This window comes from Oncorhynchus masou, chromosome 23, assembly GCF_036934945.1.
Source record: "Oncorhynchus masou masou isolate Uvic2021 chromosome 23, UVic_Omas_1.1, whole genome shotgun sequence".
Taxonomy (NCBI): domain Eukaryota; kingdom Metazoa; phylum Chordata; class Actinopteri; order Salmoniformes; family Salmonidae; genus Oncorhynchus; species Oncorhynchus masou.
This window is the reverse complement of record NC_088234.1, coordinates 46,998,344-47,024,967: the sequence shown is the minus strand read 5'-3', so window position 1 is coordinate 47,024,967 and position 26,624 is coordinate 46,998,344. Positions and strand designations below refer to the sequence as shown.

Here is a 26,624-nt window from a genome sequence, read left to right as displayed (position 1 = left end):
CAGCACTCCATCACTCTCCTTCTTGGTCAAATAGCCCTTACACAGCCTGGAGGTATGTTGAGTCATTGTCCTGTTGAAAAACAATTGATAGTCCCACCCTAAGCTCAAACCAGATGGGATGTCGTATCTCTGTAGAATGTGTTGGTAGCCATGCTGGTTGTGTGCCTTGAATTCTAAATAAAACACTGACAGTGTCACCAGCAAAGCACCATCACACCATCTCCTCCATGCTTCGCAGTGGGAACCACACATGCAGAGATCATCCTTTCACCTACTCTGTGTCTCACAAAGACACGGTGGTGGGAACCAAAAATCTCACATTTGGGCTCATCAGATCAAAGGACAGATTTGCACTGGTCTAATGTCCATTGTTCGGGTTTTTTGGCCCAAGCAAGTGTCTTCTTCTTATTGGTGTCCTTTAGTAGTGGTTTCTTTGCAGCAATTTGCTCGTGAATGCCTGATTTCTCACAGTCTCCTCTGAACCGTTGATGTTGAGATGTGTCTGTTACTTGAACTCTGAAGGATTTATTTGGGCTGCAATTTCTGAGGCCGGTATCCTCTGCAACAGAGGTAACTCCAGGTCTTCCTTTCCTGTGGCGTTCCTCATGAGAATCATTCATCATAGGGCTTTATGGTTTTTGCGACAGCACTTGAACAAACGTTCAAACTTCTTGAAATGTTCCGTATTGAGTGACCTTCATGTCTTAAGGTAATGATGGCCTGTCGTTTCTCTTTGCTTATTTGAGCTGTTCTTGCCATAAAATGGAGTTGGTATTTTACCAAATAGGGCAATCATCTGTATACCACCCCTACCTTGTCACAGCACAACTGATTGGCTCAAACACATTAAGCAGGAAAGAAATTCCACAAATTAACTTTTAACAAGGCCCACCTGTTAATTGAAATGCATTCCAGGTGACTACCTCATGAAGTTGGTTGAGAGAATGCCAAGAGTGTGCAAAGCTGTTATCAAGGCAAAGGGTGGGTACTTTGAAGAATCTCAAATATATACAATACATTTTGATTTGTTTAACCTCTTGAAACTCCCCATCCCGGATCCGGGATTGTGACTAAGCCTCAGGCTCATTAGCATAACGCAACGTTAACGATTTCTGAAAATCGCAAATAAAATTAAAATAATGCGTTTGCTCTCAAGCTTAGCCTTTTCTTAACAACACTGTCATCTCAGATTTTCAAAATATGCTTTTGAACCATAGAAATTGACTAATTTGTGTAAGAGTATGCAAAGCTAGCATAGCATTTTGTGTAGCATGTAGCACGCAACATTTTCACAAAAGCCAGATAACCAAATAAATAAAATCATTTACCTTTGAAGAGCTTCTGATGTTTTCAATGAGGAGACTCCCAGCCACATACCAAATGCGCAGTGTTTCCTGAAAGCGTCTGTGTGTAGGAGAAATCGTTCCGTTTTCTACATTGCGCCTGACTACCGAAACGAACCGAAAATGCAGTCACCTACAACGTGAAACTTTTTCCGGATTAACTACATAATATCGACCGAAACATGGCAAACGTTGTTTGGAATCAATCCTCAAGGTGTTTTTTCACATATCTCTTCATTGACATGCAGTTCGTGGAAGCTTGCTTCTCTCTCTGTGCCCCATGGAAAAATACTGGCAGGTGACTTTTGCGCACCAATTTCGGCGCAGGACACCGGGCGGACACGTGGTAAATGTGGTCTCTTATGGTCAATCTTCCAACGATCTGCCTACAAATACGTCACAATGCTGCAGACACCTTGGGGAAACGACAGAAAGGGCAGACTCATTCCTCTTGCGTTCACAGCCATATAAGGAGATCATGAAAGACAGAGCCTCAAAAATCCTTGTAATTTCCTGGATGCCAAGTCATCTTGGTTTTGCCTGAAGCTCACGTTAAAGGGCACGCACAGAGAAGATATTTGTATTTCTGGACACGTCAGAGTGTTTTCTTTCGAACAGTAGCAATTATATGCATAGTTGAGCATCTTTTTGTGACAAAATATCTTGTTTAAAACGGGAACGTTTTTCTTCCAAAAATGAAATAGCGCCACCATAAGTGTAAGAGGTTAACACATTTATTTTTGGTTACTACATGTCTTCTATAATGTAGAAAATAGTAAAAACAATTAAAAAACCTTGAATGAGTTGGTGTGTCCAGACTTTTGATTGGTACTGTATGGTGTACCAATAAGTGTCTTTTTGCCAAAATGCCAAATTTAATGGACTCAGATGGTGGTCAGTTTTTAACCTGTTGCTCAACTGTTGAGAATCTAAACTGGGGGAGATTGTTGTGGAAGTGGAGCACATGGAGAAATCAAACAGGATCAAACCTTAGCCTCAACTTAACAATCAAGACTATGTCTTTTGCAACCTGTGTACTGTTACTGTAATATTAATGAGATGTTTCCTGAAACCACCCACATTGTGAGGTGTTGACGAGACACAGTTTTGGGAAGACCCTAGTCTTGAGTTGGCCTAGGAAGAGGCTATATTAGCCCCGTGAAACATGGCATGCCTGGCGTGCTGGGTGTTCCCTTACATGCCATATAAGGGACCCCCCCCCCCCCGCCCTCCCACTGCCACTGTGCTATTGCTTTCTGGAGAGGGGTGACTATTCTTAGGCTGTCACTTCAGCTCATCTAAACAGGCAAGACCTCTCTTCCTCTGGCTCTCTACTCTCTTCTGTCTCTCTTTCTCTCATTATTTAAAAAGGGTTAGGCATGAATAACATATTTGTCTGTGGCTGAACTGGGTTGGTTTTTAATTTGCTTTGTTCCCAGTCTCATTTGACATTTCGGGGAGATATTGTATCTTTTTTTTTGTCCTCACCTGTACTTTTCTTTTTTTTTGCACCTTTTTTTCTGCTTTCAGAGGCTACTTGGCTCCTGCCCCACCCCCTCTACCTCCATTTTTGGACACCACTTTGCAGGAAGATTAAACCACACAAGCAATCAAAGCCTTTGGAAGAATGAGTAGCTACAATATTTCTCTGAGTGGGCCGGCCCCATGGGGCTTCCGATTGCAGGGAGGCAAGGACTTCAACATGCCCCTGACCATCTCCAGGGTAAGAGCTTGATTCAACCAATTCAAAGTACATATAACCATACTTTGTACACACACACACACACAAAGATATTTCTCCATCCCATAGCCCATGTGTCTTTTGACCAATGAGACGATCCTTTGTCCTGCATTAAGTTTGAATCTCAATGTTGTGGTTTACATGACGGTCGGTGCTTGACGCAGTCACCCAACCCTTGTATGACGTCAAGTATTGTATTACTGCTACGGTACTAGTACAGTACTTGTGGGTATGTTAAACATGATGGTCCTTTTTGGGAAGTTTGGTTGATTTCATAGATTGTTTGGGATGCAATGTTTATTGTATTAGTTTCAATACATTTGTCTCATTGGTTGGTATCATTGTGTGGTATTGACAATCCAGCGCTAAAGCTTGGCATTTGCTGAAGTCTGAGAATAGGCTTTGTTGTGTTTGACCTTTTTCTGTAGTAGTATGTTCACCTTACACATTGTAAAGCCCTAAAGGCCATGCATAAAATGATGCCAAAACTCTGCCATGTGAACCTACAAACCGAAATTGGCGGATGGTGAGGATGTCGGCCAACTTGTTTATTTTCAGTCTGGAATCGTGGCACGACGTACATAGTTACTTCAGTTGCTACTCCAGGTGTGGTTATGCCTTTTTGAGTGTTTTGCGTTTTGTGCTGTCACGACCCAAAATGTGGGTTCATTGCCATTTCCTCGCCAAAAACTGAACCAATAGTTTTTTTTACACCCTGTAATTTTGAGGTTTCGAGGTGTATTTCCCCACTTTGTTTTAGCACCGCAAGTAAGAGGTGTTGTGACCTGGATATTACAGTATTTTCTGGGAAGAAAAAAAATCCATTTTCAATGAACATCTCTTCTAAGAACATCAATCTATCAGTGCCATTCAAACAGATATTTGTAGAAGAGATATTTCTTAGAGGAAACAGGAATAATAGGAGTCTGGTATGTGTGCTCTGGTGTGTATTCCTGAAGCATATGTGTTCATCTTTGGATATATGTGCATAACTCACTTGTAGATAACCTTGACAGTATGTTAGGACTGGTGGTTGTGTGTTTGTGTGTGTGTGTGTTTGTGTGTGTGTGTTGTGTGTGCGTGTGCACGCAGATCCTTTTCTATTCCTAGGCCCCAGGTGAGGAAAGTCTCTCCACTCAGTTATGTGAATGACTGGCATTAGAGGAACCTGAGGTTGGAGAAAATAGAGGCATATAATTAGACCCAGGGGTGTGAAACAGTGGCAGTTGGATGTGCTCCACACTGAAAGGATTCAATGGCGTTCCGTCACCCATCCACACATACATTGTGGCCACAGAACAATGTTCACTGGACAGGCTCTCCATTTATCCCTCTACGGTGATGAAGACTCCCTGTCATGGACTGGTTTTCAGCACCCACACCGCAGAATAGAAAGATGCACAGCCAGATGCTGTGTCAAAGTAATGTCTCTGTCTTTGCTCTGTCTCTGCACATCAGAGAGGCAGAAGTTGGCATGGAGAATGCAGCTATTTCCAAATCAACCTATTGCCCCGTCTCCTTACTTGATCTGAAAGGATTGGAGAAGTGTAAGCCACACAGTAAAAAGTCCACCTACTGTAGCATTTCAAAGGGCAAAGTAGTATAGCTATTACTATTGTTAATACAGTCTTTTCAGATCTACAGGAAGTGGATAGGGGCAAGGGGTCCATTTGGAATTGGGGCATACATGTAGCCTCCGCTCGCACTAACTTTGATTTCAGTGAGCCTTTAGAACTGGTTGTTGAATACCTTACTGTACAGTCTTGTATAGAGGAGGCCTTCAAGCTGGGCTCTCCAGTCTGCAGCACAGGAGCACAAGGCCCAGTCACTCAGCACTCTGACAGGTGGAGAGGAACTTCCGCCTGCTTAGAGCTGCTGCTCCCACCTATAAATAGTCCCTGTCCCACCGGTGGACAATGCTGTTTGTTTGGGTGGTCCATGACTGCTGTCTTTTTTTTTCCATAGCCAGGCGTGACAGAGGGAGAAAATGTGTGTTGTGTTGTAGCCTACATACTTTGTGTGCACTGTATGATAGAGAGGGAAGTTAAGGGGGTGGGGGTTGGGTTGTTAAATTGCTGTTAAATTGCTGATGACCAAGCTGCTGCTCGTGTCACTTACATGTGACGGCCTGGACTGCACAACCTCAGCCCTGTACACACATACTGCAACGGCTACTGTGGTGGTTCCAATTACCCATGTCATGTTACAGTATGTCCGTGATATAGCTGGCAACATAAGATCTAGCACTGTGAGACAGATCCCCAGGGGCGAGGTCTGGTTGGATGGATTATGGCTGTAAAAAGATGTGTTGTGGTATAAGGTGCTTTGTGTGCAGTACATCTCAAGTGACTTAAAACATTACTAAAATTCTAATCTGAAACATTATTATAACAGTATAGCTATGAAGGTTGAGTAAACTTACATGATGCGGGCACAAGTAACATTCCATTTTTGATGCTGTAGATTATTCTTCCCATTTGTCTGCATGCTTTACTGTATATTACGCTGGGTTTATCAGGGTTAGAATAGTTAAAGGGATTTTCCGAGTACTTTTGTATACTTTTTAGCCAGTAGTTCTGAAAGTAGAGCTCACGAGCCAAAAGTGGTCCCCGAAAATTGCATGCATATGTGCAGATACAGTGCATTTAGCAAGTTTTTTTTTCATTTTTTATTTAACTCGGCAAGTCAGTTAAGAACACATTCTTATTTACAATGATGGCCAAGGAAAAGTGTTCAGGGGCAGAACGATTTTGACCTTGTCAGCTCGGGGATTCGATCTAGAAACCTTTCGGTTACTGGCCCAACGCTCTAACCACTAGGCTACCTGTTGCCCCGGCAAGTCAGCTAAGTGTTCAGACCCCTTGACTTATTCCACATTTTGTTATGTTATTCTAAAATAGATTTCACAGGAACACAGGTCCACAAGAACACAGTGGCCTCCATCATTCTTAAATGAAATAAGTTTGGAACCACCAAGACTCTTCATAGAGCTGGCCACCCGGCCAAAGTAAGCAATCTGGGGAGAAGAGCCTTGGTCAGGGAGGTAACCAAGAAACCGATGGTCACTCTGACAGAGCTCCAGAGTTCCTCTGTGAAGATGGGAGGACCTTCCAGAAGGACAACCATCTTTGCAGAACTCCACCAATCAGGCCTTCATGGTAGAGTGGCCAGACGGAAGCCACTACTCAGTAAAAAGCACATGACAGCCCGCTTGGAGTTTGCCAAAAGGCCCCTAAAGACACTCAGGCCATGAGAAACAAGATTCTCTGGTCTGATGAAACCAAGGTTAAACTATTTGGCCTGAATGCCAAGCGTCACATCTGGAGGAAACCTGGCCCCATCACTACAGTGAAGCATAGTGGTGGCAGTTTCATGCTGTGGGGATGTTTTTCAGTGGCAGAGACTGGGAGACTCGTCAGGACCGAGGGAAAAATGAACAGAGCAAAGAGCAGAGATCCTTGATGAAAACCTGCTCTGGACCTCAGACTGGGGAAAAATGTCACCTTTTCAACAGGACAACGACCCTAAGCACCCAGCCAAGACAACGCAGGAGTGGCTTAGGGACAAGTCTCTGAATGTCCTTGAGTGGCCCAGCCAAAGCACGGACATGGCAGTGACGCTCCCCATCCAACCTGACAGAGCTTGAGGATCTGCAGAGAAGAATGGGAGAAACTCCCCAAATACAGGTGTGCCAAGCTTGTAGTGTCATACCTGAGACTCCAGGCTGTAATCGCTGCTTTAACAAAGTACTGAGTAAAGGGTCTGAATAGTTACGTAAATGTGATATTTCAGTTTATTGAAAAGAATTCTAAACCTGTTTTTGCTTTGTCAAGTGTGTAGATTGATGAGTAAAAAACAAACAATTTAATCCATTTTAGAACATGACTGTAACATTGGTTCATTACATTTAAAAAATATATTTTTATTCATGTGGGCTATGAATTCGATACCATCACCTTTGCATGTGAAATGTAATTTCAATTCTTGGCTCAAGTTTAAAGCATTTGAGCTCAGTCTGTTGCCTAAGATACCATGTACAGCAATGGAACAAATCAACCCTGGTGGTTTGGTTCATGTGAAATGTTTACAATTCATTGATACCCCTGGAATTGTAGATATCTACATTAGATAATGGCCCCTGTCTCGTAGAGGTGATAACAATCGTGTAGACCAGGGTTTGTGAACTCGGCCACATTCGGTCTTCATTTTTATTTATTTAACCTTTATTTAACTAGGCAAGTCAGTTAAGAACAAATTCTTATTTACAATGACGGCCTAGGAACAGTGGGTTAACTGCCTGTTCAGGGGCAGAACGACAGATTTGTACCATGTCGGCTCGGGGATATGAACCTGCAACCTTTCAGTTACTAGTCCAATGCTCTAACCACTAAGCTACCCTGCCGCCCCAGTTCCTTGCCATCAACATTTGCAAAAAATTGTCCTCTCTCTTGTTTTTGTAATTTTTAATGCTCTCTGGCTGTCTAATGATTATTAGTGTGCTGGACCATCAATAAACGGTATGAATGTAGGTCCATTATCATTTCTACACAGTTTTATTTTTTTTATGACTCAAACCACCCGCGGGCCGGATTGGAGCGCCCGGGTCGTAGGTTTGACACCCCTGGTGTAGAGGTGAAAACAGGAGTGATGCTAAAGCAGATACCACATGGGAAGCATGAACTTGAAACCCTGCTATAATATCAAGCAGCAGACCATGATAAATACCTCACTGTGAGGCTGGGATGAAAATAAACCTCGTTGGAAGAGAGGCCTTTCAAAAATATTTCTGCAGTTTTCAAGTGGGACACTGTGAGGTTGGGATGAAAATAAACCTCGTTGGAAGAGGAGCCTTTCAAAAAAAATGTCCTCTGTTTTCAAATGGGGCACTTAATTTGTCCACATTCCGGTCCTGGCTGGCTTGCATGTGACTTGGCTTCTTTGTGTGAGAAAAATCAGCTGCTGTCTCTGTCGTCCTCAAGAGAACGATTCATCAAATCAAACTTTATTTGTCACATGCGCGAATACAAGTGTAGACCTTACAGTGAAATGCTTACTTACAAGCCCTTAACAAATAGTGCAGTTCAAATAGAGGTAAGAAAATATTTACCAGATAAACAGAGGTAAAAAAATAAATAATAATAAAAAAGTAACACAATAACAACAATATGAGGCTATATATAGGGGGTACTGGTACTGAGTCAGTGGGTGGGGGTACAGGTTAGTTGAGGTAATTTGTACATGTAGGTGGGGGTGAAGTGACTATGCATAGATTAAAAACAGCGAGGAGCAGCAATGTTCAAAACAAATGGAGGGGTGGCCAATGTAAATAGTCTAGTGGTCGTTTGATTAATTGTTCAGCTGTCTTATGGCTTGGGTGTAGTAGCTGTTGAGGAGCCTTTTGGTCCTAGACTTGGCGCTCCAGTACCGCTTGCCATTCGGTAGCAGAGAAAACAGTCTATGACTTGGGTGACTGGAGTCTCCGACAATTTTATGGGCTTTCCTCTGACACCGCCTATTATATAGGTCCTGGATGACAGGAAGCTTGGCCCCCGTGATGTACTGGGCAGTACGCACTACCCTCTGTAGCACCTTATGGTCAGATACTGAGCAGTTGCCATACCAGGTGGTGATGCAACCGGTCAGGATGCTCTCGGTGGTGCAGCTGTAGAACTTTTTGAGGATCTGGGGACCCATGCCAAATCTTTTCAGTCTCCTGAGGGGGGAAAAGGTGTTGTCGTGCCCTCTTCACAACTGTCTTGGCGTGTTTGGACCATGATACACTACAGCCCCGTCGATCTTAATGGGGGCCTGTTCAGCCCGCCTTTTCGTGTAGTTCCTCAGATGTGAGTCACCATTTTATTGGATTATAAATTCCCCATATTTATGAGGGAGCACTGTGACATTTCCTTTTAATATTGGACTGCTATTAAAAACTAATGTGGCCTTCATAAGATGTCTGAGAGAAATGTCAGCAAGGAGATCCATTAACTCGGAATACAAAATGTGTACATTGCAAATCTCTTGGGTACAGTAAGGAAAATAGCACTGAATTGGAAAAGGGCCATACCTAGTTAGTTGTATAATTGAAATGTGTCTTCCGCATTTAACCCAGCCCCTCTGAATCAGAGAGGTGCGGGGGGCTGCCTTAATGGACATCCACGTCATCGGCGCCCAGGGAACAGAGGGTTAACTGCCTTGCTCAGGGGAACAGTGGGTTAACTGCCTTGCTCAGGGGAACAGTGGTTTAACTGCCTTGCTCAGGGGAACAGTGGGTTAACTGCCTTGCTCAGGGGAACAGTGGGTTAACTGCCTTGCTCAGGGGAACAGTGGTTTAACTGCCTTGCTCAGGGGAACAGTGGGTTAACTGCCTTGCTCAGGGGAACAGTGGGTTAACTGCCTTGCTCAGGGGAACAGTGGTTTAACTGCCTTGCTCAGGGGAACAGTGGTTTAACTGCCTTGCTCAGGGGAACAGTGGTTTAACTGCCTTGCTCAGGGGAACAGTGGGTTAACTGCCTTGCTCAGGGGAACAGTGGTTTAACTGCCTTGCTCAGGGGAACAGTGGGTTAACTGCCTTGCTCAGGGGAACAGTGGTTTAACTGCCTTGCTCAGGGGAACAGTGGTTTAACTGCCTTGCTCAGGGGAACAGTGGGTTAACTGCCTTGCTCAGGGGAACAGTGGTTTAACTGCCTTGCTCAGGGGAACAGTGGGTTAACTGCCTTGCTCAGGGGAACAGTGGGTTAACTGCCTTGCTCAGGGGCAGAACCACAGATCTTTTTTTTGTCACCTTGTCAGCTCAGGGATTCGACCCTGCAACCTTTCGGTTACTGGCCCAACGCTCCTACCCATGCTATTGAGAGGCACATGCAGGATTGCTGGTTGTGATATGATCCTTTCTATTCTGCGTTGCCTGTTAGGACACCTTGGCTCGCAACAATTCATGTTATCAAGAAGTTTATGGGACTCATGAAAGTGATTAAAACAAAATGTAATTTATTTGAGCTTCTTCGACTGTCCTCCAATATAGCCTCAGAAGATCACGTTTTACAACAGGCTTTAATCTGATCTGTAATAATCCTTTACGGAAATTCTGTTTGCAGTTTGCAGCCTCAGCTGTGTCATGCTGCTATTAAAATGTGTCTCTTCTCCTCCTCTGGGCAGTGGCCTAGGTTGTTGAGGTTCGAGTGTCTTCTTACCTTCCGCAATAGTATTTGTTTCAATTGAGGGAGGGCTGGTTATCCAACACAGAAGGGCTCATGTGACAGTTTTAGTTGAAGCTTCTTGGCTGTATGTTGCGGTAAAGTGGTCATTGCTTACGGCCTTTAGTCTGGCTGTGAGATTTGATATTGACAGATGAACACATCCCCTTGAGTGGATGCGGGTGATTATGTTCTTTCTGTTTGAGTGTCGGCCCGAGATCGAGGGCAAATGGGGCCATGCTTTCAAACTTTAGAGTCATTGCCTCTCATACACTGATCCTCATGTTGGGTATGTGACCCTGTCTGTGACAAGGTGGATTTGACGAGCTGATTCGTTCATTCAAATCAGTAAATACAGTACAACATCCAGCCATCACTAAACGCGTCTAATTATCTTCACGTAGGCTAAATGCAACCTTGTGTGAGGGTGAAGCACATCATGTTTATAGGCAATATCTAGTAGAATAGCACTGTCTGTTTTACCCTTGGACTGCTGAGTTGTAAACCTTTGTAGAGCGTCGGCCTTGTAGATTTGCCATAAATCAGTGTCATACACTAGACTTAAATACTGTACCTGTCTTAGAATCAGCAGACAAGGCACACCCTCTAAACCCATCTGGTGTACATTAGATGAATGTCAAACTCCTCCCCTTGCCCCCAGGATTTAACAAGGTCTGCTTGATGCAGTTTGTACCCTTTTAATTTACTGTGCGGTCTGAATTCCCCCATTTCTCCGAATTTAATTCCGGGTTTATGTATAGTTTTATGGGCCGTATCGTCCTCCCCAGTTAAATTCCCTCTTCCTATCAATCAAGCTCGCTGCAACTCTAAACAAGATGTAACCCTCCCCCCACAGTAGCAGACTGAAGATTGAGGTCCTGAGCAGTCAGTAGGCTGCTGACTCAGTCTGATAACGTGTCTGTGATGTTAGCCCGGGTCTCACAGGCCTCTGCATTCCAGTACCCCCCCCCTCCCCCCCCCCTCCCCCCAGGCCTGTGGTACGAGAGTCAGTGACTGGGGCTGCTGACAGGCAAGGCTGTTTTTAGCAAGCCACTGAAGGTCAGCGCTGCTCGGCAGATTGTGAGGGCTATATATACCAACAGTGCCCACCTCCACCCCTTCAGGGGTCAGGGGACCGGGTTGGGACTCAGCCTCTCTTAGCTGTCCATTGGTGTCAGCGGTGGGTTAATGTCTCCTGGAGCCTATGATGGCTGTGTTCTCATGGTGTTTTAATTGCTGTTACTGAGAGGTAATCTGGACTGTTGACCTGTGAAGAAGCATTGAGGCTTTCCCAAGGCAGACTAGGACTGCTGGGTAGAGCAGTGGTGTGGGGGATAGGATATCGGGTCACCCTGATTCTTTTTGCGCTTGCTAGCAGAAACTAACCTAAGACTCAAGCTTTGGTCTTCAAGTATGTGGCTTGTAAAATGACACATATTTTGGACAAATGAAACACTTTATTCTGTGTAAATTTGGTGTAGACCTTATTTTCCCCTGAAATGAATACCGTACTAGCAATAGAACTTCTGGGTTTTTAAATGTTTCCCTCTCATAAACCTGTTGTTAATTTATGTAAAAGCATTGGGTGTACTTTTGAAACCTCAGAATGATCTTGTGAAAGAGCAGTTTGAATTAATACGTATTGAATCAAATGTGTTGGGGACACATAGATGAATCAAATCAGAAGTTCTGTGTCATGATAAGTGGACAAACCCATAATGAACAAAATATGAATCAAACCATGATCTGATGAAGCGATTACATCGTGGCAGGCCAGTGAAACTGTGATACAAGAGTGTGGGGCCTCATTTCAGCATATCGATACTGTAGCTCTTTGGCTGGCAATCACTCTTTCTTTAGTTAGCTACTGTACTTCTGACTCTTTGCTGATTTCCCTCTTTCTTTAGTTAGCTACTGTACTTCTGACTGCTGATTTCCCTCTTTCTTTCTCTCTCTATTTTGTTCCCTTTTGCCTTTATCTCTTTCAAGTCAAAGGGCTTTATTGGCAACATATGTTATAGATAATAAACAAAAGTGAAATAAAAAAGGAACAGTAAACACTCATAAACACTCCAAAGGAATAGAGACATTTGAAATGTCATTATGGCTATATTTATTCTCTCTCTCTGTCTCTCTCTGTCTCTGTGTGTGTGTGCCCCCACTTTTCTGCATGCTCTTTGCCTGGTCCATAGAACAGGCCAGTCCTTTGTGTGTTGTGAGTGCACAGGAGATTTGAGCTGGCATATCAGCCAGCCATTCACCCAGATATCAATAGACCAGAGTTGGGGTGGAGGGTTGGTACAGGTTTTGTGAGCCAGTTGGTAATCCACTCCTCACCCTCTCTCTCAAGCCCTTTGTTTTTCCTGGTTGCCCCAACATTTCTTCTTCCTATTTGCTTGGTGGCTCCAGTGAGAAACAGAAGTTTCAATGAACTTGGATTTTGTAGCTTATTTAGTCAGCGGGGGGATTCTACTCATTTATTGATGGAGGAGGTTTTCCATTTTAGTCATCATTGGGGGAAAGATTGTCTAAAAAATGGAGCAACACCTGTTGCATGTTTTACTCCAGTAGCAATGTAATCTATGTGTTATCTAATTTCCTGCATTATTACGGCGTGACCCTGATGTTCAACTTGACTGTAAGATGGAGAGGGTCACTAGTAACTCTTTGATCAAACTATCTTGTCCTCTATGGCACCAATTGTAATAGAGTTGACTTGACTGACCAGTGGAGCACAAACACCATTGTAAATACAACGTATATTTATCAATCAAATGTATTTATAAATCCCTTTTTACATCAGCTGATATCTCAAAGTGCTGTACAGAAACCCAGCCTAAAACCCCAAACAGCAAGCAATGCAGGTGTAGAAGTACGGTGGCTCGGAAAAACTCCCTAGAATGGCCAAAATCTAGGAAGAAACCTTGAGAGGAACCAGGCTATGAGCGGTGACCAGTCCTCTTCTGGCTGTGCTGGGTGGAGATTATAACCGAACATGGCCAAGATGTTCAAATGTTCATAAATGACCAGCAGGGTCAGATAATAATAATCACAGTAGTTGTCGAGGGTGCAGCAAGTCAGCACCTCAGGAGTAAATGTCAGTTGGCTTTTCATAGCCGATCATTAAGAGTATCTCTACCACTCCTGCTGTCTCTGGAGAGTTGAAAACAGCAGGTCTGGGACAGGTAGCACGTCCGGTGAATAGGTCAGGGTTCCATTGCCGCAGACAGAACAGTTGAAACTGGACCAGCAGTACAGCCAGGTGGACTGGGGACAGCAAGGAGCCATCATGCCAGGTAGTCCTGAGGCATGGTCCTAGGGTTCAGGTCCTCCGAAAGAGAGAATTAGAGAGAGCATACTTAAATTCACACAGGACACCGGATAAGACAGGAGAAGTACTCCAGATATAACAGACTGACCCTAGCCCCCTGACACATAAACTACTGCAGCATAAATACTGGAGGCTGAGACAGGAGGGGTCAGGAGACACTGTGGCCTCATCCGATGATACCCCCGGACAGGGCCAAACAGGCAGGATATAACCCCACCCACTTTGCCAAGCACAGCCCCCACACCACTAGAGGGATATCTTCAACCAACAACTTACCATCCTGAGACCAGGCCGAGTATAGCCCACAAAGATCTCCGCCACGGCACAAACCAAGGGAGGGCGCCAATCCAGACAGGAAGATCACGTCAGTGACTCAACCCACTCAAGTGACGCACCCCTCCTAGGGACGGCATGGAAGAGCACCAGTAAGCCAGTACCCCTGTAATAGGGTTAGAGGTGGAGAATCCCAGTGGAGTGAGGGGAACCGGCCAGGCAGAGACAGCAAGGGCGGTTTGTTGCTCCAGTGCCTTTCTGTTCACTTTCACACTCCTGGGCCAGACTACACTCATTCATATGACCCACTGAAGAGATGAGTCTTCAGTAAAGACTTAAAGGTTGACATTGACTCTGCGTCTCTCACATGGGTAGGTAGACCATTCCATAAAAATGGAGCTCTATAGGAGAAAGCCCTGCCTCTAGCTGTTTGCTTAGAAATTCTAGGGACAATTAGGAGGCCTGCGTCTTGTGACCGTAGCGTACGTGTAGGTATGTACGGCAGGACCAAATCGGAAAGATAGGTAGGAGCAAGCCCATGTAATGCTTTGTAGGTTAGCAGTAAAAACCTGCCAGTCTCTCGGTTTCTCGGTCCCTATAGTCTGTCCCCTCAGACTAATGACACATTTTCAGACATTCACTGAGTACAGTTTGATTTATTCATGGAGATGATAATAATACATATTTTTTAGGGGCTTGATCAGATTTTTTTCGGGGCGGGGGACTATTTTTGTTAAAACATTGTGGCGTTTTAGTCTCTTTTTCAAAGTATTATTTTAATCACAACCTTTTTATATAGCAAAGCATAAATTATATTAATAAGCTCCTGTCAATTGTCCTGGACCCTGTCATAAAGGATGACTGTCATCATTCTTTTCCCTCAATATTAATGTGAGAAACAGCACGGACACAATGTCTAGGAGCTCCATTAATGCATTATGACTGGCTCAGGAGATTTTCCTTTACCATGATCAAGAAACACTTTATTTAGGGACAGGATTTTATGACAAACCACTCTGTGATCCAGCAGTGGTTTTTTTGTTAGTAGAATAGACAGTCAGTTTTACCAATTGAGTGTGGGGTAATCAATAGCCATTAATGGCTATCGAAGGCTTTTGAAGGGCCTTAGATTGTGGTTTAGCAGTGACCCATCTGTAAAAATGTAGTGTACACCAGGAATGTCATTATTACCTCTGTCCACAGAGGAGATCGTCATCGGTTACATTCCCTGTTCCAATGGTTAGTTTCCTCTGCGGTACTCAGGACCCCCCCACTAGATACAGCAGCAGGCTCCGTGTTTAACATTTTCACCTGTCTTGAGATTAAAGTCTTATGTGCAGGTTCACTGCAATATAATAAATGCCATTGTTCTTCAAATTATTTATTTTATGTTTTTCCCTTTTTTTTGCACTCAAAAGCACACTTTTGTTTTAAAATGGAAAAACGACAACAACATTGCATGTTTTAAGTCCACAATAATGCTTCAACCGCATGAGGAGACCCCTTTTGAGGTCTTGGAAAAATCAGATAATATTTCTTTAGGGGTTACCCTTTAATTCAAGTGCACACCGAGCAAGAGGCTGTTGTTTATCAGTGTTTTTGTTGTGCAAATGTGATGGTAGAGTTTGCAAATACTCACTGGATTGATGCAAATAATCATGATACCATTCTGCCAGGTAAGCATAGGCAACTTTGAAGTTAACATTTTAATTGAAGGTTTTTGGGAAAGCTTTTCCATCTAGACCTACCAGAAGATTGTTTTCATTAGCATCATCGCTAACGGTTACACAAAGCGGTAGATGCGCACATCATCATATACAGACAGGGGCATTCTCATTGCCTCTTCAGGAAGCTGCAGGAAATACAAATCACTTAATCATTCTGTTAATGTCTTAGATAGATAGATAGAAATCTAGATTTCTATCTATCTGTTGAAGTGGGAAGTTTACATACACTTAGGTTGGAGTCATTAAAACTCTTTTTTTCAACCACTCCACACATTTCTTGTTAACAAACTATAGTTTTGGCAAGCCGGTTAGGACATCTACTTTGTGCATGACATAAGTCATTTTTTAGATTATTTCACTTATAATTCACTGTATCACAATTCCAGTGGGTCAGAAGTTTACATACACTAAGTTGACTGTGCCTTTAAACAGCTTGGAAAATTCCAGAAAATGATGTCATGGCTTTAGAAGCTTCTGATAGGCTAATTGACATCATTTGAGTCAATTGGGGGTGTAACTGTGGATGTATTTCAAGGCCTACCTTCAAACTCAGTGCCTTTTTGCTTGACATCATGGGAAAATCAAAACAATTGTAGACGTCCACAAGTCTGGTTCATCCTTGGGAGCAATTTCCAAGCGCCTGAAGGTACCATGTTCATCTGTACAAACAATAGTACGCAAGTATAAACACCATGGGACCATGCATCCGTCATACCACTCAGGAAGGAGACGCGTTCTGTCTCCTAGAGATGAACGTTCTTTGGAGCGAAAAGTGCAAATCAATCTCAGAACAACAGCAAAGGCCCTTGTGAAGATGCTGGAGGAAACAGGTACAAAAGTATCTATATACACAGTAAAACGAGTTATATATCGATATAACCTAAAAGGCCGCTCGGCAAGGAAGAAGCCACTGCTCCAAAACCGCCATTAAAAAGCCAGACTACGGTTTGCAATTGCACATGGGGACAAAGAGCGTACTTTTTAGAGAAATGTCCTCTGGTCTGATGAAACAAAAATAGAACTGTTTGGCCATAATGACCATCGTTATGTTTGGAGGGAAAAGGGGGAGGCTTGCAAGCCGAAGACCACCATCCCAACTGTGAAGCAGGCGTGGCAGCATCATGTTGTGGGGGTGCTTTGCTGCAGGAGGGACTGGTGCACTTCACAAAATAGATGGCATCATGAGGATGGAAAATTATGGGGATATATGATAGCAACATCTCATGACATTAATCAAGAAGTTTTGTTATGGCAAGCCTAAATAAGTTCAGGAGTAAAGATTTGCTTAACAAGTCACATAAAAAAAAAATAGTTATTCAAAATCATGTTAAACACCATCTCATCTCTGTACCCCACAGATACAATTTTCTGTAAGGTCAAACACTGTAATTTCAAACACAGATTTAATCACAAAGACCAGGGAGGCTTTCCAATGCCTTACAAAGAAGAACACTATTGGTAGATGGGGAGAAAAAAGCAGACATTTGAATATCCCTTTTAGCATATTAATTACACGTTGGATGGTGTATCAATACACTCAGTCACTACAAAGATACAGGCCTCCTTCCTAACTCAGTAGCCGAAGAGGGAGGAAACCGCTCAGGGATTTCACTATGAGGCCAATGGCTGTGATATAAAACATTTTTAGGATGGATCAACAACATTGTAGTTGCCCTGAAATACTAACCTAAATGACAGTGCAAAGAGGAAGCCTGAACATAAATAAAAATATTGTGGAAAATAAATTGTTATCCCGAATACAAAGCATTGTGTTTGGGGCAAATCTAACACAACACATCATTGAGTACCACTCTTCATATTTTCAAACATGGTGGTGGCTGCATCATGTTATGGGTATGCTTGTCATCGATAAGGACTAGGGAGTTTTTAGGATGAAAATAAACGGAATAAACTAAGCACAGGCACAATCCTAGAGGAAAACCTGGTTCAGTCTGCTTTCCAACAGACACTGGGTGGCAAAATCACCTTTCAGAAGGACAATAACCTAAAACACACAAGGTCAAATATACACTTGAGTTGCGTACCAAGTGGCCTAGTTACAGTTGTGACTTAAATCAGCTTCAGCTTCTATGGCAAGACTTGAAAATGGCTGTCTAGCAATGATCAACAACCTACTTGAAAAAATATATAACGTGTAAATATTGTACAAATCAGGTGGGCAAAGCTCTTAGAGACTTACCAAGAAAGACTCACGCTGCCAAAGGTGATTCTAACATGAATTGACCCCGGGGGTTGAATACTTATGTAATCAAGATATATTAGTGTTTTTATTTTTATACATTTTTTACCTATGTTTAGAATTCTTCTTCCACTTTGACATTAGAGTATTTTGTGTCGATCGTTGACAAAAAAGGACAATTAAATAAATTTTAATCCAACCTTGTAACACGACAATGTAAAAAAAAAATCAAGGGGTGTGTGAATACTTTCTGAAGGCCCTGAGAATATATTTTCCAACACCGGTTAGTTCCAGTTCCCTGTTGGTGTGTGTTTTTAAATGAGCTCTTCACAGTGGTCTCACCAGCTAGTTGCAGGCTGTCTTGCACGTGCCTGGTGACAACTGAGCTCCCCAGGCAGATACAGACAGGGACCCATTTAATGTTTTCACTCAGAGAGAGATGGATAGGGAGGGAGGGAGGGAGGGAAGGAGAGAGTGATGAGCAGAGGGAGAGAAAAAGAGGGAGAGCGGGGTAGAGAAAGGGAATGAGATAATGGGATAGAGAGAAGGAGTAAGAAGAAGGGAATTAAAGAGGGGAAAGGAGGGGGAGAGTGGAAGAGATAGCGAGAGAGGGATATATGTGAAGGCAACAGACCGAGATGGCTGGTGGAGCTTGATACCAGCCTCAGACAGCCTTCTGCACCGCTGTGGGACAGTCTGTTTTTTACCGGAATGAGGTGTTGGCCAATTTGAATTAGTTTCATTCATAGAACTGTGAGGGGTGACAAGGAAGGGGGGGGGGGGGGAGTGCTTGTTTCCCGAAATGCACAGCTGAAAAGCCCCCCTGGATGTAACTGATTAGTGGAGAAATTTCAACAACACACTCAAACGGGTCTGCAACAGTGTGTGATTACTCAATTGTTTGTATTTTTGGTAAACAGCTGAGGGATGGAGCGGGGGAAATGTAACCACTCTCGAACTCATAGACAGTTATAAGTTATGTTCTTAAAAACATCTATGGCTATATATCATTAATTTAACAGTCCATAAATGGTTGTAGCAATCACAGATACTAAACCCCTTAATGCTAAAATTTACTTTGATTTTGAAATCTTATTTGCACTTCTCTGAAGTCCGTGCCCATTCACTTCTCCATTTTCTGTGCTCATTTGCATTTCTCTCTTCTCTGTGAAGTCTGTGCCCATTCATCTTGGCTTCTGAGTGGCGCAGCAGTCTAAGGCACTGCATCTCAGTGCAAGAGGTGTCACTACAGTCCCTGGTTCGAATTCAGGCTGAATCACATCCGGACGTGATTGGGAGTCCCATTGGGCGAGGCACAATTGGCCCAGCATCGTCCGGGTTTGGCTGGGGTAGGCCGTCATTGTGAATAAGATTTTTTTCTTAAACTGACTTGCCTAGTTAAATAAAGGTTCAATAAAATAAATAAAAATCTCATTCTAGTGAATGAAGTGTGTCTCGGTCTACAGCCGACTCACTCTCTTCACTTTGATGAAAGTGCACACAGACCCTATTGTTGCAATGTTATTCCATGTTCTTTTAACAGTAATAATGAATAAGCCACCCTGACTTTCATTTTCCACTCAAGGGATTTAGTCAGTTAGATTGCTTTATGAGAGCTCTCTCACTTCTCTTGCTCTTTTATTCCTCTCTTCCTGAATGATGGAATTTATTGCGGGAATATGAAAAATGAGTAAGTAAGAAATGTCAGGCAGTTTGAACAGGAAGCAGCCAATTACTGTGTACTACTCCTGGGAGTAAAAGATGGGGATAAAGACCATGAGATTAGGTGAGGTAAGGGTTTTTATCAGGAGGGATATTTTGGGGGCGAGGGTGGTTTTTATAAATGAGGGCAGATGGTGTCAAAACTGGAGGGTTAAAGAGGGGGGAGGCAAAAATAATAATAAATAAAATCCTGCCTCTGATAAATCTGCTAATGAGTGGTCTGGAAGCCTCCCCATCCTTTCTCCCCTAGTTTCATCATTAACTGGTGGAAATTACATATAGTTTCCAGTGTACTAGTGATCCTGGGCACTTAATTAGATGTTTCCTGGTTTGTTCGGAGGCATGAATCGCATTGGTGACTACGCTAACACTTGATTTAGATTAGTCTGTAGAGCACCTACAGATGGCGTATCATTAACATTTCAACTAACTAAACTACATGACCAAAAGTATGTGGATACCTGCACGTCGAACATCTCATTCCAAAATCATGGGCATTAATATGGAGTTGGTCCCCGCCTTTGCTGCTATAATATAATAAATAATAATATATCCCATTTAGCAGACGCTTTTGTCCAAAGCGACTTACAAGTCGGCTGGGGCCACTACTGCATATGGGTGGCCCCAGTGGGAATCGAACCCACGACGCTTGGCGTTGCAAGCGCCATGCTCTACCGACTGAGCCACACAGGACCCTATAACAGCCCCAACTCTTCTGCGAAGGCTTTCCACTAGATGTTGGAACATTGCTGCGGGGACAGATTCGTCTGTCGGACTGCCAGATGGTGAAGCGTGATTCATCACTCCAGAGAACACGTTTACACTGCTCCAGAGTCCAATGGCGGTGAGCTTTACACCACTCCAGCCGAGCGTATGGTGATCTTAGGCTTGTGTGCTGCTGCTCGGCCATGGAAACCCATTTCATGAAGCTCCCGACGAACAATTATTTTGCTGACGTTGCTACCAGAGGCAGTTTGGAACTTCTGTGGTCTACCACTTTGCGGCTGAGCCGTTGTTGCTGTGACTGGGTGGTAGCCTAGCGGTCAAGAGGTTGGGCCAGTAAATGAAAGGTTGCTGGTTCGAATCCTGAAGCTAACTAGATGAAATCTACCGATGTGCCCTTGAGCTAGGTACTTAACCCTAATTGCTCTGGATAAGAGCATCTGCTAAATGACTAAGATTAGTTTTTTTTAAAATGCTCAGAGACGTTTCCAATTCCCAATAACAACACAGTTGACCGGGTCTAGCAGGGCAGAAATTTGATGAACTGACTTGTTGGAAAGGTGGCATCCTATGATGATGCCACGTTGAAAGTCACTGAGCTCTTCAGTAAGGCCATTTGACTGCCAATGGTTTGTCTATGGAGATTGCATGGCTGTGTGCTTTTATACACCTGTCAGCAACAGGTGTGGCTGAAATAGCAGAGTCCACTAATTTCAAGGTATGTCCATATACTTTTGTGTATATATAGTGTATCTACTAACCCTAACACTAACCTTAACCCTTATCCTAACCCTAAACGTAACCCTTATTCTAAACCGAACCATAGCAAGCAGTTGCTTATCAACAGATAGTTTGGTGATCGTATGACCATCTATTGAGCATCTACAGATGGACTTTCTGGACTATCCAAATAAAGTGTGACCGTGATTACTGATGAACTGATCGTCCAAGTTCAGTCTTCTACACCCATAATAACATACTGTACTACAACTGAGATAATGTAATAATCACAGAATATTCCGCATGTTAGGTTATGTAGTCAGCTGTCAAAGATTAGACATGGAGACCTGCCTGTACACTTGTGTCCTCTTATTGTGTCCAGTGTAAACAGGTTGTCGGGCTCCACCTGACTGTGATTGGGAGGAGGCTTTGCACCTTTGAGAGACTTAAGCCGAGCCCTACATGACGGCAGCTCACTCATAACACCATTGATCAATTCCATTCCCATTTCATTGACCTAAGATATTTACTTCTCTGCTGTGATTAAGTGATAGTAAATAAGGCATACTTTTATGACTGTTGAATACCAACTATCAATCACTTACGTCATGTATTTTCAGGTAGAGGAAGTCCTGCAATGCAACTGATTTGTATCCCTCTCATGCGTTGTCTCTCATTCAACAAGCTCTTAGTGTCTGCTCCACACAGACCGAGACCGTGCAAGTAAGCGGGCGGAACATGGATTATGGTCATTGTAGTTAATCACCACATTTTTTGCACTGAACTATGTAGAATATTGGCCCGTTGGAAACTACAACTCCTTACTAAATTTCAAAGTTCGGGGTTGATCTAATTTCTCTCTATAGAAACTAACCATCAAGCTCACAGAATAAAACAGAACAAAATGTTATTATAACAATTGAACTGATGTCTGTCAATTAGCTGTTTTTTGTATTTTATTTTTTTATGTTTAGACATTTTGGTTAATCGCTTGGCACTAGTTTCCATTTGACAAAGCACATTATGATTGACCTATGTGTGTGCTGACCATCCACAGATCACCCCAGGGAGTAAGGCACAGCAGGGCAACCTGATCCAGGGTGACATCATCGTGGCCATCGACGGGGTCAGCACTGAAGGCATGACCCACCTAGAGGCCCAGAACAAGATCAAGTCTGCCAGCTTCAACCTGGCCCTCACCATGCAGAAGTACGTCACACACACACACACACACACACTCCTCTCACGCCAACTCTTCGAGTGGCATAATTGATGATCAGACAGAGATATTAGGTGTCATTTTAAACACGCACAGGGAGACAGAGTGGGCTGCCTCAGATCTTTTTAGAGGTAGAGATGTGGCCTTTCTGTCATCTGAGGATTAAGGAGAGAGGGAATGTATGGAGGGAGGGAATATAAATAATAATATTTTTACACCTGTTGTCCTGGCTGAAACTAGAGAACCAAAGATGGATTTGGTATACTTTTATCATGGGATATACATCAATTCGATTATACTTTTTGTTTTCCTCTGACACAAGTGTGCTCCCCATTGAAATAACCAGAAGTGCACTCATTTTTTTTGTCAATGTTACTATAGGAAAAAGAAAATCAGTGGAACAATATTATTAGCATGCAGCATCGGTCTGTGGACCATGCTTGAATTGATTTAGTTTGGAACAAATGCTTGTGTACAGACACATATCTCACAGCAAAACCTAAGTATTTTACCCATCTACCAATAGGTTCCCTTGTTTGCTGGGCATTGGAAAACCTCCCTGGTCTTTGTGGTTGAATATATGTTTGAAATTCACTGCTCAACTGAGGGACCTTACAATTATCTGCATGTGTGGAGTACAGAGATGAAGTAGTCATTCAAAAATAATGTTAAACTCTATTATTGCATACAGGGTGAGTCCATGCAACTTTTATTATGTGACTTGTTGAGATCAAATTTTACTGCTGAAATTTAGGCTTGCCATAACAAAAGAGTTGACTGAAGACATATCAGCTTTTCATTTTTAATTAATTTGTAAAATAATTCGAAAAACTTTATTCCACTTCGACATTATGTTGTATTGTGTGTAGGCCAATGACAAAAACATTTAAAAAAATAATAATTTTCAATTCAGGCTGTAACAACAAAATGTGAAGAAGTCAAGGGGTGTGAATTATTTCTGAAGGCACTGTATGTGTTGTAGTTGTTTTAAGGTTAAACTGAAAACATTTTTACCATCCTGAAAAATGTGTATTTGTTTGGGGAATGGTGGCAATAATTTAGCAGAGAAGGCCCGTCACTGCAAAATGAATATACAGTTGAAGTCGGAAGTTGACATACACTTAGGTTGGAGTCATTAAAACTTGTTTTCAACCACTCATTCAAATTCACAAATTTCATGTGAACAAACTATAGTTTTGGCAAGTCAGTTAGGACATCTACTTTGTGCATGACACAAGTCATTTTTCCAACAATTGTTTACAGACAGATTATGTCATTTATAATTCACTGTATCATAATTCCAGCGGGTAAGAAGTTTACATACACTAAGTTGACAGTGACTTTAAACAGCTTGGAAAACTCCATAAAATGATGTCATGGCTTTAGAAGCTTCTGATAGGCTAATTGACATAATTTGAGTCAGTTGTAGGTGTACATGTGGATGTATTTCAAGGCCTACCTTCAAACTCAGCGCCTCTTTGCTTGACATCATGGGAAAATCAAAAGAAATCAGCCAAGACCTCAGAAAAAATTTGTAGACCTCCACAAGTCTGGTTCATCCTTGGGAGCAATTTCCAAATGCCTGAAGGTACCACGTTCATCTGTACAAACAATAGTACGCAAGTATAAACACCATGGGACCAAACTGCTGTCATACCGCTTGGGAAGAAGACACATTCTGTCTCCTAGAGATGAACATACTTTGGTGTGAAAAAGTCCAAATCAATCCCAGAACAACAGCAAAGGACCTTGTGAAGATGCTGGAGGAAACAGGTACAAAAGTATCTATATACACAGTAAAACGAGTCCTATATCAACATAACCTGAAAGGCCGTTCAGCAAGGAAGAGGCCACTGCTCCAAAACTGCCAGACTACGGTTTGCAACTGCACATGGGGACAAAGATAGGACTTTTTGGAGAAATGTCCTCTGGTCTGATGAAACAAAATAGAAATGTTTGGCCATATTGACCATCGTTATGTTTAGAGGGAAAAGGGGGAGGCTTGCAAGCCGAAGAACACCATCTCAACTGTGAATCACGGGGTGGCAGCATCATGTTGTGGGGTGCTTCGCTGCAGAAGGGACTGGTGCACTTCACAAAATAGTTGGCATCATGAGGATGGATATATTGAAGCAACATCTCAAGACATCAGTCAGGAAGTTAAAGCTTGGTCGCAAATGGGTCTTCCAAATGGACAATGACCCCAAGCATACTTCCAAAGTTGTGGCAAAATGGCTTAAGGACAACCAAGTCAAGGTATTGGAGTGGCCATCACAAAGCCCTGACCTCAATCCCATAGAACATTTGTGGGCAGAACTGAAAAAGCGTGTGTGAGCAAGGAGGCCTACAAACCTGACTCAGTTACACCAGCTCTGTCAGGAGGAATGGGCCAAAATTCACCCCTTATTGTAGGAAGCTTGTGGAAGGCTACCTGAAACATTTGACCCAAGTTAAACAATTTAAAGGCAATGCTACCAAATATTAATTGAGCGAATGCAAACTTCTGACCCACTGGGATTGTGATGAAAGAAATAAAAGCTGAAATAAATCATTCTTTATACTATTATTCTGACATTTCACATTTTTAAAATAAAGTGGTGATCCTAACTGACCTAAGACAGGGAATTTTTACTATGATTAAATGTCAGAAATTGTGAAAAACTGGCTTTAAATGTATTTGGCTAAGGTTTATGTAAACTTCCGACTTCAACTGTAGGTGAAACCATGCGTCCTTAATACCATGTCGTCTTTTCATTCATTTGAATCTGCTTTGCTGCAAGGCGTGACTACTGCTGATTCACCACCTGCCGTTTAAACTACGGCAAACACAGTGGATGCCTTCAATTACTTACACATGCACACACACATGACTTCCAAGGTTGCAGAGACCAGATAAAGTGCTAATGAAAAAAAGCACCGCAATATAGCTGTAGTGTGCATGTGTGATATGAATGCTTCCTATATCATACAATCAGCCAATTACATCCTAATGATAGACTGCTGAATGTCTGGGGTGAGATGTTAGCACTGGCGGACTTGCCATTGGGCAGAAGAGACAATTGCCTCAGGCCTCACATCATCAAGGGGCTAGAGGTGCCACTAGGCTCTGCTCGAGGCACAATACATAAAGAATCCCCATCAAAATCTGTTTTAAGAGAGAGATATCTGCACGGGCTGCGTCTCAATCCCCCGCATCCGCCGATATCAGCCTTCTGCATCTGCGGTGGAAGGTGGCAGAGCAACAGAGGTGTTTGTTAGACCAGGAGACATCTCAGAAATCTGTCTTCTCACTAAAACGTCTGTAGCGTCCGAACGCTAATAAGCCGGTACCGAGCCGAAACATTTCTAGAAGTGAATAGCGCATTTCCATGTTCAAGGTATACAGGTAATTCCACGGTAAACTAAGCTTCCTTATATCACTCGGATATAAAAGACAGGGTAAAATATAGGACTAATACTTCAAAACAGACTTCCTTTTGATTAACATCTTGACTATCAGTTATTCATTGTGTTTCTTTGGGCTAATAGCAGTAAGGCCAAATTCATGTTTCAACATCATTTTTTTTAAATGTAATTTTTTATACATACAGGGGTCTTACAATTATGAATCAAATATCTAAATTATCTTTGGTATGACCATCTTAAAACAATTCCATATGCTAGCTTAGTCACGTCACTGTCACGCATCCCTTGGAAGTCGAAAGAATTTTGTATTCCAAAATGGTTAAGAATGGTCCGCTGACTCCCAGCGACAATTTTGATTGGATGCTACATTTGAAGAACCTTCCAACCACATGCCTGTTGGTGCTACGTGTTATGTTTGTCACTGTTTTCAGACAGGGATTGACACTTTTTGCAGAGAGTTGTTCCGTATGCTATTTTGCACCATTGCAGAAAATGGACAAAAAGCTTAATTGTGTTTTGCTCTATACACAATCGGCATACGTCAACATATTTTGATGGGGTTTTAATCTGCGATTTCCCGGCCATCCTCACCATAGACTGTAAAAAAGAATTGTCACGCACTGTTGCACCTATGACACTAATCTTGTGAGCACTATTGGTGTGCCTAGTGGTAAGAGCGTTGGACTAGTAACCGGAAGGTTGCGAGTTCAAAACCCCCGAGCTGACAAGGTACAAATCTGTCGTTCTGCCCCTGAACAGGCAGTTAACCCACTGTCCCTAGGCTGTCATTGAAAATAAGAATTTGTTCTTAACTGACTTGCCTAGTAAAATTAAAATAAAATAAAAAAGCAAGGCATTTGATTGGTTTGATGTGTAGTGAGGTGTCACTGATTTACACTGGGACCCACCCATTTGTTTGCTAATTTTTTTCTACCATGAACTAGGCAAGCCTGGTTCTTGACATGGCTAGCTTAGTAGAAACTCAGCCTCGGGCCCTTAGACTCTAGGGGGATACAATACGCAT

At 42.8% G+C, this 26,624-nt stretch overlaps 1 protein-coding gene and 1 non-coding gene across 2 annotated transcripts in view; one reads left to right on the top strand and one right to left on the bottom strand.

The window, feature by feature from the left end:
- Nucleotides 1-2,585: 2,585 nt before the first annotated feature.
- Nucleotides 2,586-26,624, top strand: part of ldb3a (LIM domain binding 3a) — a 56,902-nt gene continuing 32,863 nt past the window's right edge. The window contains 3 exon segments of the mRNA XM_064930900.1: nucleotides 2,586-2,649; nucleotides 2,874-3,066; nucleotides 22,034-22,185. Coding sequence (XP_064786972.1) covers nucleotides 2,971-3,066; nucleotides 22,034-22,185 — 248 coding nt within the window. The 5' untranslated portion in view covers nucleotides 2,586-2,649; nucleotides 2,874-2,970.
- On the bottom strand, nucleotides 20,153-20,228 carry trnaa-ugc (transfer RNA alanine (anticodon UGC)). The gene has a single exon. It is a non-coding gene; the product is annotated as a tRNA-Ala (tRNA).